This window comes from Miniopterus schreibersii (assembly GCF_964146895.1).
Source record: "Miniopterus schreibersii genome assembly, chromosome: 3".
NCBI lineage: Eukaryota > Metazoa > Chordata > Mammalia > Chiroptera > Miniopteridae > Miniopterus > Miniopterus schreibersii.
In genome coordinates, this window is record NC_138103.1 from 3,339,333 (window position 1) to 3,355,041 (window position 15,709).

At 51.4% G+C, this 15,709-nt stretch overlaps 1 protein-coding gene across 9 annotated transcripts in view; it reads right to left on the reverse strand.

Moving 5' to 3' along the window:
• Positions 1-15,709, reverse strand: part of SCNN1B (sodium channel epithelial 1 subunit beta) — a 48,693-nt gene that overhangs the window by 11,310 nt on the left and 21,674 nt on the right. For all 9 annotated transcript variants that reach the window (XM_081132795.1, XM_081132791.1, XM_081132788.1 and 6 more), the window contains 3 exons: positions 8,116-8,434; positions 5,632-5,908; positions 3,215-3,405 (listed from right to left, as the gene is read on the reverse strand). In XM_081132795.1, the coding sequence (XP_080988921.1) occupies positions 3,215-3,405; positions 5,632-5,908; positions 8,116-8,426 (779 nt within the window). In that variant the 5' untranslated portion in view covers positions 8,427-8,434. The remainder of the gene's footprint in view (positions 1-3,214; positions 3,406-5,631; positions 5,909-8,115; positions 8,435-15,709) is intronic.

A 15,709-nucleotide genomic window follows, 5' to 3' on the forward strand; every position in this document is an offset into this window, starting at 1 on the left:
AACATGTTTTTATTGATTTCCGAGAGAGGAAAGGAGAGAGAGAAACATCAATCGGCTGCCTCCTGTATGCTGCCTACTGGGGATTGAACCTGCCACCTGGGCATGTGCCCTGACAGGGAATCAAACTGTGACCTCCTGGTTCATAGGCAGACACTCAACCACTGAGCAACACCGGCCGCGCTAAGTCTCTTTTCTTGTAATACAGCTGTAAAAAGAGCTCTGGCATGACCCAGCTAATAACTGAAGAGGGGGCGATACAGTAAGCACCAGCATCTTGCACCCTGAGGAATGAATGGCTTTGGCAGCAGGCACAGGGGTGACCGACGGTGTGTGTCTTTGGCCGGAAGAGCACAGGCTGATGACTAAGTGGCTTTCCCAAAAACACCAGCCCTGAGTAGGGTGAGTGTCTGTCTCCACCACTGACCACATGTGGGATAGGGTCAGGGTGAGTGTCTGTCTCTACCACCGACCACACGTGGGACAGGGTCAGGGATGAGTGTGTCTACCACTCACCACACGTGGAACGGGCTCAAAGACGCCACAGAAAGCCAGTCTGCAAAATTCAGACCGTGGGGAGCTCACCGAGATGAAAAATCCACTTTCTTCAATAAATCGAGTGTGAGAGAAGGAAAGGGAGGTGACCTCGATGAAAAGAAGTGGGGAGACCTGGTTACGACCACAGTGCGTGCACTGTAACCTGAGCCCGACTCACCCGCAAACAAACAAAAGGTGAGCGTTTCCGAGGGTGCGTGCGCCTAAGCAGCGGGTGATATTGAGGAATTATTGAATTTTTTGTCAGGTGGGAGAAGGGTATTGCAGTTCTATTAAAAAATAAAGAATCTTTCTCTGTTACAGATCCACCCTGCACCCCTCACAGAGGAACACTCCGCGGGCGCTGGGCCGGGAGCTCACCGCTCCCTCCCGTCCACATGCACGGCCTCCAGCCTCCACGGGACGTGCAAACGGCTTTAAACACGTCTTCGAGGCTTTTATATCGTCTTTCTTGTTTTATTAAGAACAGGAGGGCTGGACTCGGGCATCCGATGGACGGAGCATGGCCTGCAGCGCCCTGCCCTCCAAGTCCCCCGTTCCACAGGCCCCCACCGCCACTTCCTGAGAGCGGGCCCGGGTCCGAGCCCTGCGTCCAGCACTGGACTGCTTGCTTACGGCGCCTCCTGCCCCAGAACGGAAGCCCGTGAGGACAGCTGTCGTGTCTGTCCTGGCAGGGAAAGAGCTTAGGGGCTGGAAGCCCAGGCTTGAAGCCAGCCTGCTGGAATTCAAATTCTGGTTCTGTCACTGGCCAGCTGGTGAGCTTGGGGACGTTACTCCACCTCTCTGTGCCTCGCTTGCCTCCCCTGCAGCACCCACCCAAAGGACAGAGGTGAGGCTGGATGCCGAGCATACTGAGGTCCTCAACAGGTGTTGGCTGCCTGACACACAGGCGACAGACATTCAGTAAATATTTGTTAACAGCATAATTGGAATATGAGATAAGGCAGCCACAGAGATAAGCATGAAGGATGGACCCCTAATCCCACCTGGGGATGGGGCGGGAGGGAGGTCAGGGGAGGTTTCTGGGGGACGTGAGGCCTGAGCTGAGGCTGAGGAGCAGCTGAAGCTGGGAGAGGAGGGGGCACACCGGGCAGGGAGCACGGCACGGGCTGGAGGAAGAATTAGCTTTGGGCGGCACTGTGGAGTCCGCGTCCTGTGTGGGTTCAGGGCTGTGGTCACAGGAAAGGAACAGAGCAGCGCAAACCAGCTAAACCCAGCCCTGCTCTGGAGGGTCAGACCCCGCCCCAGGGGCGAGGGGACACTGTGTTCCCAACACACTGTCTCGGACACCTACAGCCCAGGGGCAGGAGGCTGAGCAGGGTGTGGCGGATTCTCTACTGCCCAGGGCTACACTCTTGGTCTCCCCATACCTCTTGCCAACTATTTGCTTGTTGATAATGCTCTTTACCAGACAGGCTGCTCCTAGTACTGGCCACCTCCAGCTGCAGAAACAGATGTTTCCCTCCCAAACCTTTCCTGGGATAGGAGACTTCAGGTGGGTAGTCACGCCCCAGGCCTGTGAGTTCTCCAGAGAAAGGTTTACTTTGCCTTAAGCAGGCCCTGCCTGTTGTTCTTGCGCACCCAGCTGAGCACACGTGCGAAACGCCAGAGTGATCCTCCCTTCCAGGCCCCTCCGAGGCTGGCCGCCCTCAGGGAGCACATCTTGTGACCCAGTCCCCGCCTTGCTGTCTCCCCACTCCACGCAGTCTTCCTTAGTTCCCTCCCTAATTCCAGATGCACAAAAGCGGCTGCAAAACTAATTCCTGGAGCTTCTGAGATCTTGCTTCCTGGCATTGTGAACAGTTTGGCTCAAATAAACATCATAATTTTCTCCTGGCTTGCACGCTCTTATGTCACACACCCAGTGGCCACAGCTGGACGAATGTGAGTGGATGATACCACGGCCCAAATACACACGAGTCCACACAGTGGACATACATGATCAACAGATGCGAAAGCAGGGAACAGGCAAATCTGCCCTACAGAGGGGTCCCGTCCCCGCTGCTTCCCCGGCAGCGCGGCCGCCCTGTGGCTCGCCTCCACCATACAGAGTGGGAGGGAACGTGGGCACACGGCGGGCGGGGGAGCCCGCTGCTCAGTAGGGGCCGTCACTGGGAGAGGAAGGCCAGCGTCACCGGTGCCCGGACATGGTACGATGAGAGGCACCTCACCTGGTGTCTTTTTCCCCGAACCACCTGGGCACAGACCCAGTGGGCACTTCCTGTGGCCACCCGACTGGGCTCGGAAACTCACCGTCCACAAGGAGGCTGAGAAACCGGTGCCGCCCAGAGACCAAGCAGACAGTGACTGGACGCGCTGTGGCCTCCTGGGGGGAATTTGGGAACAGGAAAAGGGCACCAGGGAACACCAGTGACATCTGAATAAAGTGCTGCGTTCAGTTAATAGTAAAGTGCCAATGTTGGTTTCTTAGTCGTGACAAAGTACCATGGTGACGGCAGATGGAAAGAACAGAGGACACCGGCTGAGGATAGGGAACTAATTATCTTGGCAGCTCTGCAGTAAATCTAAATGGTCCCACAATAAAAGGTGACTTTTAAAATGCTCAGGTAATTCTTACCAGGTGCCTCCAGGAAACATGACCCAAGACACTGAGGCACAGAAAACTGGTGCAGGCAGCTGGGGAGCCCCCGGCACCTCTCACCTGTAGCTGCAGGGCTCAGCCCCGAACAGGCAGGCCAGGATCAGCTGCTCGCCCGGGTAGCCCATCTGCACCAGCTCCTGGGTTGGCACCTGCGAGAAGATGTTGGTGGCCTGCAGGGTGTACCACTCTGTCACGGCCTGCGTGGCGCTGGTGAAGTTCCGGAAGGTGCACACGGTCCCATTGAGGCGGCACTGTGGAGACCAAGAGGGGTTCCTGTGGCTGGGGGCTGCTGGTAGGGCCCCAGTCGCTGCCCCAAGGGCAAAGCCGAGAGTGCTCTGCCGGCTGCCCTCCCTGGGCTGCCCCCGGCGCTGGGCTACTGGCTGGGCAGTGGGACTGTGTTTACACTCACGCTCACGCGTGCTCGGGGCTGCCCCTCACACAAAGCTGCACCGTCACAAGGACTCACACACAGCCTCACTCCCCATATGTAGCCTTAAGCACGAGTGAACACACACACCTATACCCTTATATGCACACACATGCACACACACACACAGGAACACACACATACCAAGACAGATGACACTTTCTGACATCCCAGCCACATGACGCCATGGTCACGATTCTGCATACACCACACGTCCATGTTTCCCCCAAGCTCGCATACCACACCCACACTCATGCTCACGTGAGGACAGACACACACACCCTCTGACTCCCCTCTTTCCCAGCCCCATCCCAAGACTTCCAGAGGCCACTGCCCCGAGGCCGTGTGAACCGGGAGGACTCGACTCTGCCTCTCCCTCTCTGAGGAAGGGCCTGGGCCTTGTCACCCTGAGCCTGCTGAGGGGTGCAGGGCCCTCCGCTCGCTGCCCACCACAAAGCCCAGGTCACCACACAGACACGAACCGACTGGCCCCGGGGACCGGCCGGGGCCTCTGCCTCTGGTCCTTCTCACCCCACAGTGGGCCTAGGAAGGCCGGACGTCCTGGGACAGCCCTCCCCAGGGCCGGCCTGGGCACTGTCCTCAGGTCCCTTGCTGAAGGCCTCCTCATCGCCCTTTAGGGAGCTGATCATAACACTCAGCACTCTCTGGCCCGGGCTCTAATTCAGGATCCCATTCAGCTGGCACAGCAGCTCTGCCCCCCCACCAAGAGCGCAGGGCCCAGCGAGGGGAGTAAGGGGTGGCAGCAGAGACCCTCGCCCCACTGTACATGCACACACACAATACGCACACACTCGTACACACATGCACGTGCTCACACAACATGAACACACAGCACACACACAGCACACACACACGCACAGGTGCGCACACGCAGGGCCTGCCCTGAGAGCTGGTGCAGTCAGCAGGGACACGCCTGCTTTGCCGATGAGCACATGGACACAGGCAGCCAGGTAACTGCACCAGAAAGCAGTGGGCACTGGCTCAAGCTGGCCACGGGACCCTGCAAGCCTCATGCTGTGTGCTGGTTTGTGTGGAGATGTGGGGCGAGTCCTGACCACGTGGTGGCATGGGAGGCAGTGGCCTCTGTCTGGGGAGAGTATGGCCCCAGCCTGGGTCCTTAACCAGGGAGCTTGTTAACAATCCAGACCCCTGGGCTCTGGTGCAGAGCTGCCCATTCAGACTCTGCAGAGTGGGGTGCAGGGATCCGTATGCTACAGCGCTCCGGGCATCTCCAGGCACCAGCCCTGCCCTGGCATCGACTGTGCCGCACAGCTGTGCTTTTTCACATGCCCAATGTTTATGCCCCCGTCTTTTGATAATAAGACTTAATTTGTCCTTCAGGGAATCACCCCTCCCCCCTTGCTCACAAAGGCTGTCACCCCATCCCTGGGCACATGACCCCAGGACCGGCCAACCATGAGCGCCCATCCTTGGGCCCACAGCGATTGGTTTAGGGGGAAGCATGAGACGTGATGATCCAGGTCACTGGGAAAGAGGAGATTTCTGGGGAGAGTGCAGAGCTGGGGGGATGTGTGTCTGGCACTGCCAAGGCCGTCCACACAGAGAGAGCCAACCAGAGAGCAAAGTCAGCTGAGAGAAAAGTACCGGTGATGTGTTCTAGAACTGTACACTTGAAACCCATATAATTTTATTAACCAATGTCACCCCAATAAATTCAACAACAAAAAATGGTGAGTCAAGACGGAGAGAAATAGAGTCCTGATGACAGCATCTGAACACCTGGACCCAACCACACCGGAACCCAATGTACCCGCGGGCTTCTTAGTATGTGAGCCAATGAATTCTGTTTTGTTTAAGCTAGTTTGTGCTGGGTCAGCTGCATCCAAAAATGTCTTGACTAACATACCAGCTATTTCTATTTTTAAAATAGTCTGGCAAACATACAGAACAGGCACTGGCTTCCAGCCTGCCTTTCCCCCAGCAGGACCCAGATTACTAAGGGAAAGAAACTCCCATCAGCCTCCCTGGGTAGAGCCCACTGGTCGGCATGTGCCTGGGGCCCACTTACCAGTTTCATGGCTATTTTGCACTCCTGGGCACTGCAGGTCCTTCCTCGTGCTGGGCTGCTGCTTGCTGAGTCCTTGTGATTGTCCGCAAAGAGGTCCAGGACCACCGGGTGGTGGGGGTCCCGATCATCAATAAAGAACAGGGGTGTATGGTTCCAGATGGTGAAGTTCAGGGCCCTGGTGGCATTGGCATGGGCTGGCTCAGAAGCCACGATCCTCTCCAGGACTGCTTCCATCAGTTGATCCAGGTCCTTCAGCAAATGTTCGACTTTAGAATGCCTAGGTGGGTGGGGGGCACTGGTTAGGGGGCAAGGGGCAGCTGAGAAACAGCCACTGCAGCCTGGGATCTCCTTGTACTCCAGCCCAGTTGCCACCACGTGTGAGAGGAACACCCTGCCCACGCACCCACCTCTCTCTCCACCCACCCACCTGTCCATGTGTCCAGCCACCCACCCACCCCCTCCTTCATGCACCGAGTATTTAGTGAGCACCTACTATGTGCCAGGCACTGAGAAGGTGCAGAGGATACAGTAAGAAATGAGGCTGTGAAAGCTGCTGTGACTGCCTGAGCTCACCCACTGATGAGGGCAGAGCTGGGCCCTGCGTGTGTGCGCTGCAGCGGGCATGCTGTTTGTGAATGGGTTGTGTGTGTGGGGGGGGGGAGCGGCTGTCTTCCTCCAGGAGGGGGTAGGAAACACAGGGAGGAGGGGCAGGTCTGTGACCCCGAGGTCCTAATTTTCCAGCAGTGATTTTGGGAACAGGAGTCAGTTTCAGGAGGGAGAAGGTAATGGGACTGCGGGGCTGGGCTCCAGTATCTGCTCTCAGCCCCTGGAGGCTCCCATATTGGAACTGGTGACCAGCTAGTCTGGCAGAAAGGTGTGGACCAGGGAGTGTCCCCACCAGGCCTTGTGTGGGGACCCCAGGCCCTGTACCCCAGCCACCCCATACCCAGTTGATTCAAGACCATACTCCAGCATATGGTCACCAGTGTATGTCAGCTCTGGCTGGAGGACTTCCTGCAGGAGAGAGCACTGAACCCTGGCCACAGGCCCAGGTTCTGGTACAAAGGTGCAGAGCAGCCAGTGCTAAATCAGCCTCAGACACTGACACTGCCTGGCCCTGACCATGAACTACCTCGTGTGCACACAGGAAGAGGGCTGGGAAGGTGGTGGGCCGGGCAGTGTCTGCCTAGATGTCCACAGCTGCCGTTGAGCTTGGTGGGTCACTGCATGGCTCTGGGTCCAAATGCTTAATATCTCTATGGCCTTGGGCAAGTAAACCTCTCTGAGGCTCTGTTCTCTCGTCTACAAAATCGGGGGAAACAATATTTAGCATAGAGGGTTGTTGGGAGGATTCAGTGAGGTGCTGCTTATAAAGCACTTGGAACAAAGTCCAGACTGAGTGTCGTTTTACTGTAATTATTAAGGGTTCCCTTGAACCTGAGTTTCAAGGACCCACCCAAATAGGCAGACCTATCCCTAGAAGAAAAGGATCTTCTGATAACTGGAAATGTAATCTGGAAATATGAATTCCCTTTGAGGACCTTGTGGAATGTCCTCCATGACTCAGCCGCATTGGTCCTTCTTTCAATCCTTTGAATGCACCAAGCTCTGTCTCGCCCCAGGACCTTTGCATATGTTGTGCCCTCCACTTGGAGTACTCTCTTCATCTGACTAGGTTGGCTAACGTGTTCTCATTTTTTGGGCCATTTCTCTCGGACTGACCCACTGCCTCTCCTCAACCCTGACTAGGTTGGGTCTCCTGTGTGTCCCCCTCACATGCCTGGCCATCAAGCGGTTAAAAGGCCGCAGCTCTGGACTCAGTTCAGTCCTGAGTTCAAATGCCACCATTGCCCACTGTGTGTCTCTGGGCAAGTTGCTTGACCTCTCTGAATCTCCATTTCCTGACCTGTAAATTGGGGCTACTCCAGGAGTGCCCACCTCTAGGGTGGTTGTGTGGATTAGAATTACGTTAATTACCCAAGAACATGCAGCACACCGCCTGGCGTTTCATAAGCCCTTGATGGATGGCTGTTGTATTTATCTTTTATCATCACTTTATAATTAATTTAATATTTAAGAAAAAAAAGATTAATGTCTGTTTTCTTTGGCAGGCTGTGAAGGGGGCAGGGACTGTCATTCACTGATGTATTCCCAGGGCCCGTAACAGTGCCTGGCACGTAGCAGGTGCTCAGAAAGCACATATCCAGTCAGTCACTAGGCGGGGGTGCGCCTGAAGGCGGGGACTGACTACTGGACACTTCCGAGGTTCCCTTTAAGCCCAGGATGTGTATGAATTTTGAATCTTACTTGCTGCAAAGGGATGAAAGTAAAGAGGGAGACGGAAGGAAAGAAAGGGAACAGGGAGAGAAAGGAGGGGAAAGGAGGGGAAAGGGGGGGAGAGGGAGAGGGAGGGAAAGGGGTGGGGAGGGCGAGGGAAAGAAAGGCCGGGGAGGGAGGCCGCCTGGCGCTCCAGGGACCACCTACCGGAAGGGGCTGGCGTTGCAGACAGTGACGGCGGGGAAGTCCATGGCCTTGAAGCCGACGGAGAGGGAGACGCTGACCTCCCAGCTCAGGTAGGTCCTGATGAAGACGCCCCACTGCCAGAAGACCAGGGAGGCGAAGAGCAGGGTGAGCACGAACCACATGGCCTTCTTCTTGGGCCCCTCGCAGATGATGCGCTTGGGGCCGTGGGTGTTGGTGTTGTCGCAATACCACACCAGCAGCTCCTTGTAGGTGTAGCCGGGGCCCTTCTGCAGCCGGTGCAGGCACTTCACCAGATACTTCTTCACCTGCATCGTGGCCCCTGCAGAGACACGGGGATGCCATCCAGCAGGGACGCCCGCCTCGGGTCCCGGGATGTCCCAGTTTGGCCAGAGCATCCGCAGGAGACGGCAGCCGGGCTGCACGTGGCAACAGTTCCTCCCTCCCTGCCTCCCCTTTCCTTCCTTTCTGCCATCTCTCACCGTCCACCCACCCACCCACCCAGCCAGCCAAAAAGCATTTCTTGAGCGTCTGCTGTTTGCCAGGCACTGGATTAGTCCTCTGGACTCAGTGACGAGTAAAACAGACGCTTCCCGTGATGCCTGCTTCCTTCTCCCCGAAACAGGGCAGGGACCTGCGGCAGGCACACCCCCTCCTTCAGGAAGCTGTCCAGACTCCCTGGCTGAAATGCCCGTCGCCCTCCTGAGAGCCTCTGACTTTCTGGGGGCACGGTGGTGGCAGTGAGGCGCCTGCTCTCCCGCATCCTCTCGGCCTCGCTCTGCTGTTCCCTCCGCTGTTCCCTCGGGCTGACTGCCTGCCCCTGCCCCTGCCCCAGTCGCAGTCGGTGCCAGGTTCACCTCCACCCGTTTGGACCACTGGGACTCAATCTTGTTACGTTATGCTGGAATAACTGTGGAAGAGGCTCCCTTTTAGTTCAGGTGACTAAATTGGTGGTATTTAGCACCCCAGGTGGGGAGTACCCGAGAACAAAGCCAACGCAGAGGAGCTACAAGACAGGGAGAGGGATTTCTGACATCATTTAAACACCTGGATCCAGCCATTCCTGAAGCCACTTATCCCTGAACTCAGATATTGGAACCAATAAATTTCCTTTCTTACTTTTGCTGATCCAAGCCGGGTGCCTGTCATTTGCAACTATTAGAAACTTAAGGAAAAAGAAGTCCACTTTGTTCCACCCTGTGACAGCTCTCACTCTCCTGATGTGTCTCTGGCGTCTACCTCTCTCCATTTCCATGTCATCACTGTCTTAGTCAAGGAGAATCTCTCAGCCGAGTCCGAGCGGGTCCTTAACACCTTTTAACGCCTGCTTTTCTCCAGATTAACAATGCGCCCCAGGCCCAGAGCCTCATCAGGCAACGGTATCTCTTTACAACGAACAGCATTCTGTTTTCCCTGGGTTTATATTTAAGTGGGATCTTCTATTTATGCCAAGAGATACTGGTTTTTACTTTACGTTCTTAAATACACTTACATTAAAAAACCACACACAAAAAACCCCACATTCAGTAACCAATAGTGCGGCAAGCAGCAACAACGGGGACAAGACAGGCAAATAAAAGTCTGTAGCGGACTGGCCTAGCTCCTAACTGGTTCGGCCCCTCGGGAGATTAGCCAAGGAAGAACCGATAAATGCTACAAGCAGCCGCCGGGCTCCGTGTCCAAGGGGTAGCTGGTCTGTGTCCGGCGTGTACAATCTGCCGACAGCTTAAACCAAGCCCAACGAGCCCCGTGGAGACGGCGTCCGTCACCGGCGCCCCGGGCAGTCGCAGGCGCTCCCATGTCCCGGCCCCACGCGCGGCAGGCGACTCTGGCGGCGAGGCAGAAACTGGGAAACGCTGCGCGCCCGTTCGTTTTCTTCTAAGGGCAAGTGTCCGCTCGCCTTCAGAGACGAGTGTTCCCTGGGGCTGGACTCGGTCCCCTGGGAACCAGCACGTGGCCCCGCGAGTTCTGACGGAGACACCTAAGCGCCGGCGGGAGGCCAGGGGCAGTGCCCGAGCCCCCCGCCAGCCGCCTCTGGACGAGCCAGGCCCTGCGCTGGGTCTGCAAGAGTTGCTTTTTACCCTGAGCCCGGTATTTAAAAAGATAATTCCCTTTTTGCCCTGGCTGGGTGGCTCAGGTGGTTGGAACATCCTCCCGTGCACCAAAAAGGTTGTGGGTTCGATTCCTGGTCAGGGACATACCTCGGTTGCAGGTTTGGTCCCCAGTTGGGGCGAGCACGGCCGGAGGCAGCCGATCGATGTTTCTCTCTCTCCTCCTTCCTCTCTCTCTAAAAATCAATAAAAACATATCCTCGGGTGGGGATTTAAAAATATCCCTTTTTAAAACAACAGTTCTATTGAAATATAATTCACATATCATAGGACTCATCCATTTACAGTGTAGAATTCAGTGGATTTCAGTATATCCACAGCGTTGTTCAACCATCACCACAATAAGTCTTAAAACATTTTTGTCTTCCCCCGAAATAAACTCTTTGTCCATCAGCAGACCCCCCCCCCCCCCATCCCGGGGAACCACTAATCTATTTTCTGTCTCTGTAGATTCACCTGTTCTGGGCATTTCATATAAATGCCGCCATATAGTGTGTGGTCCTTTGTGACTGGCTTCTTTCACTTAGCATAATGTTTTCAAGGTTCATCCATGTTGTAGCATGGATCAGTATTTTGGGTTTTCCTAATTGTCAAATAATATTCCCTATTATAGATTCGTCACACTTTATCCATTCATCAATTAATGGGCATTCGGCTATTATGAATAAAGCTACTGTAAACATATGTGTACAAGTTTTGGTGTGGACATGTTTTCATTTCTCTTGGGTATATACCCAGGAGTGGACATACCCCCTGGATCACACGGTAAGTCTGTTAACCTTCTGAAGATCTCCCAGACTGCATTCCATACATTCCCATGGCAGTGAACAAGGGTTCCAATTTCTCCACATTTCCTCCAACCTTGCTATTAGCCATGAAAAAAATTATTCTAGCCCCCCTCATGGGTGTGAAATGGTGCTTATTCTGGTTTTGATTTGCGTTTTCCTGATGACTAATGTTGTTGACCATCTTTTCATGACTATTGGCTAATATAGTCATTATATGGCCAATAAATCTTTGGAGAAATATGTTTTGGATCCTTTACTCATGTATTTTAATTGGTCTGTTTGTCTTTTTATTACTAAGTTCTAAGAGTTATTTATATATGTTCCTTATCAGATGCAGGACTTGCGAAAGTGTTCTGTTCTGTGGGTTTTCTTTTCACTTTCTTGATGGTGTCCTTTGAAGTACAAAACTTTTTCATTTTGATGAACTCCAATTTGTCTATATTTCTTTTGTTGCTCATGCTTTGATATCATGTCTAAGAATCCATTGCCTAATCCAAGGTCATGAAGACTTATCCCTATCACTTATTCTAAGAGTTTTATAATTTTAGCTCTTATATTTAGGTCTTTGATACAGTTTGAATTAATTTTTGTATGTGGTGTGAGGTACGAAAGGTTCAACTTCATTCTTTTGCATGTGGATATCCACTTGTCCCAGCACCAAGACTATTCTTTGTTACCCTTAGTGCTTGTCTGTTTTTTAATATTATTTATATTAATGAAAACCTAAATAAATGGAGAGATATACCACATTCATGGATCAGCAGACTCAATATTGTTAAGATGTCAATTAATCCCAAATTAATCTCTAGAGTTAATTCAATCTGAATAAAAATCCCAGCAGACTTTTTGCAGAAATCAACAAGCTGATTCTAAAATTTATATAGAAAAGCAAAAGAACTAAAATAGGAAGGAAAAAAACACTTTGAAAAAGAAGAACAAAGTTGAAAGACATATACCATCAAAATCCAGACTTACTATAAGGCTTAATCATCAGAACAATGTGATATGGGTGTAATGATAGACCTATTGATCAATGAAGTACAAACAGAGGGTCCAGAAATGGACCTACAAAGGGGCCAAGGTAATTCAACGTAGAAAGGACAGTCTTTTCAATAAAAGATGCTGAAAAAGTGAATTTCAACCCTTATCACACAATATATACAAAAATCAACTTAAAATGGATCAAAGACCGGAACACAAGAGCTAAAATTGTGGAACATGCAGGAGTACAGGGGAAATCTGTGCATGAGGCATGGGCAAAGCTGTTTAAGACAGGTCACAAGGTCATGAATCAGAAAAAAAAACACTATAAAGTGTACTTAATTAAAATAAAACCATATCTTCAAAAGACACTGTTGAGAAAATGAAAGAGAAAACCACTGGGAGAAAGCACTTGTAATAATACGCCTGACAAAGAATTTGTGTGCACAATATATAAAGAGCTGTGAGGACTCAATAAGAAGACAAGAGGCCCAACAAAAACAGGCAAAAGATTTGAAAATACAGGCAAAAGATGATATATGAATGACCCATAAATACATGAAAGATGCTTAACCTCATTAATCACTGGGGAAATGCAAATCAAAACCACCAGAGAGGCCACCTCCCACCCACTAGGTCTGACCGCACCGGGCGTTAGCGAGGACATGGAGCAATCAGAACTCTCCTGCGTGACTGGTTGGAACGCAAAGTGGTACAGTCGCTTCGGAAAACATAAAGTTAAAAGGACACTTATCATATGACCTAGCAATTCCACTTTTATTTATCCAAGAGAACTAAAAATATGCTCAAAGACTCTGACATATGTATTTATAGCAGTCTTATTCATTAATAAGCCCAAGCTAAAAACAAGCCAAACGTCCACCAACAAGTGAATTAATAAACAAATTGGGGAACATCCGTACAATGGAAAACTCTTTAGCCATGAAAAGGAACTGAATGTTGACACATACACAACGTGGATGGGTATTAACAGATCACCGCCTAGCACCAGAAGCCAGACACAGAAGAACCATACTAACTATATGATCCCATTTACTCGAAGACTTGGAAAAGAAAAATTCATCCACAGTGATAGGAGAAGATCAGTGCTGCATGGGCCTGCGGTGAGGAGTGGGTTGACTGGAAAGACACACAAAGGGAACTTTTGGAGGTGATGGAAATATCCTACATCTGAGTGAGATGTTTAATTGGGTGCACACATTTGTAAAAACTCATCAAACACTATACTTAAAATGGAGGTATTTTATTGTATACAGTTATTTCTAAATAAAGTTTTAACCAAACACTTTAATCGATCCATTGCCATTTTGAAATTGAGATTTCACATTAAAAAAAAAAATTTAGATTGTCTTCATCTTTTGGAAAATCAGGATGACCTGACCACGGTCCCCACATGGCAACGCTCTGCTCGGGCTGGACAACAGCTGCCCGGGGTTCACCTTACGCCTGCCACCCCCACTTTCTCCCACGCAGCCTACCTGACTGTTTTATTCCCTGCGCTGGCATGTATGCACAGCCGACCCGGCGACCCCTGCAAATCACAGGTTAGACGCTTTCATTAAAATCCCCTGTACTTATTTTTGCACCAAAACCTCAATTACCCGAGGTTATCAGGGTAGCTGGATTTTTATAGTTAATTGAAGGTTCACCTGAACATGGATTTGACTCTGCTTATTGAAAAATCTTTCACGTTTCTGCCTCCGCTAGGGAAGCCCCAGGGCAGCACCGACTGCCCTCGAGGCCTGGCCAGGCTGGGAGCCGCAGGTGGGGCTCGCTGCTCCAGGCTGCGGACGCTGCAGGAAGACTGTGGGAGAGGTCGGAACCTCTCCAGGGGCCAGGGCATGCCCTGGACGTCACTTCTATTTATAAATGCAAATATGTGCACCCAGATTTTGGTCTCTATATACCATTCCTGACCAAAAGAAACCAGGGCTTCTTAGAAAAATGGCTCGTACACTTTGGGGGCAGGAAATGTACAAGATGAACATGGGCTATCTGATCATACTAGAAACAAATGAGGTACCAAAAACTACTGGGGTCACTCAAAAGGACTCCTTGAAGGGGTTCTGACTGGCAAAGGTGGGGTGATTTGAGCATCTTTTTAAAAAAACTGCAATGAATTAAAACATTAAATGCATAAAAAATCTGTGAGGTCAAAATAATACTGAGAAAGGGGGAGTAAGGAAAACAGTGTTATTGATAGATAAATGTCATTAATAAATGGGTCCCACTCAGGCTGTTTTACCTGTATTGGGGGCACTAGCAGCTATTATGTTCAGTAAACTGCTTTATTTACTGCAAGGGCCTGAAAATTTCAACTCGAGAGGTAGCCCAAGGCCTGTTTTTGTACAGTCCTTGAGCTAAGAGTGGTTTTGATGTTTTTAAAGGGTTGTAAGAAGAAGCCGGTGACGTGGCAGAGGCATGTGTGGCTGCAAAGCCTGAACTATAAACTCTCTGACCCTTCACAGGAAAAGCTGGTGGACACCTGATCTACTGGGCCCCGCATATTTGCATTGAATAGGAAGAAATCGTCAAAATGGGTTTTCACACCAGTCTCTGTAAGTTAGTGTCATTTCCCTCCCAAATATCTACTAATTCAATGTTTCCACACATCAGCGATTTGCACACCACCTTCACTATATTTGCTGAATCCCTCTAGCACCTGTATCATTATTTACTTAAAATAAAACATCACTCGATTCACTTTTTTGCTTTAAAAATGCAACCTTGTCCTAAACAATGCTACACACAATAAGCTACGCGATGCCTGTGGAATCTGTTTGACATGCTGAGCCATTTTCCCTAATACACGAGGAAATAACTTCACTGCGTGAGAAAGGGTCCTCTGTGGGCCACTTAAAACCATCTTGCTGCCCAGCCGGGCGTGGCTCAGGGGTTGAGCGTCGATCAGGGTTCGATTCCCGGTCAGGACACATGCCCGGGTTTCGGGCTGCAGCCAATCAATGACTCTCTCATGATTGATGTTTCTCTCTCTCTCTCCCTCTCCCTTCCTCTCTCTGAAATCAATAAAGATATATATTTAAAATAAAAAAAGATAAAACAATAAAATAAAACCATCTTGCTTACGGCCCTTTAGGAAGTTCCCGGTAATTATTTTTCTGCCCAGCTGAAGTGCGCTGGCCAAAGACGTGCTCTCTTCCCAGCCTTCCCTCAGCCTTCCTGCCACCCTTTTTTTATTTTTTATTTTTATTAATCCTCATGTGAAGATACTTTTTCCATTGCTTTTCAGAGAGAGTGGGGGGGGGGGAGAGAGAGAAACATCCATGTGAGAGAGACACACTGATTGGTTGCCTCCCGCATGGGCCGCAACTAGGGCAGGGATAGAACCTGCCACCCAGCTACCTGCCCTTGCCCAGGAATCAAACCTGAGACCCGTCGGTGCGCGAGCCGACGCTCTAACCACTGGGCCACCTCTGCCAGGGCTTCCTGCCATCCTCTGAGTCGCTGGTGTAGGCGTGATTATGCCCATGTCACAGAGAGGTGACTAGAGCACAGTGGGACTGCCCCAAGCCACAGTGAGTCAGAGTGGATCTGGAAATAGAAACCAGGCCACCTCTCCTCGAGGAGACACCCGGCCTCGGGCACCCGCTTGGGGGTGTCAGGCACGTCCGCAGTGTGGCAGAGACACGCCTCGCTCGCCCAAGGCTGGGCTCACCCTCAGCGATAGGTCCCCCC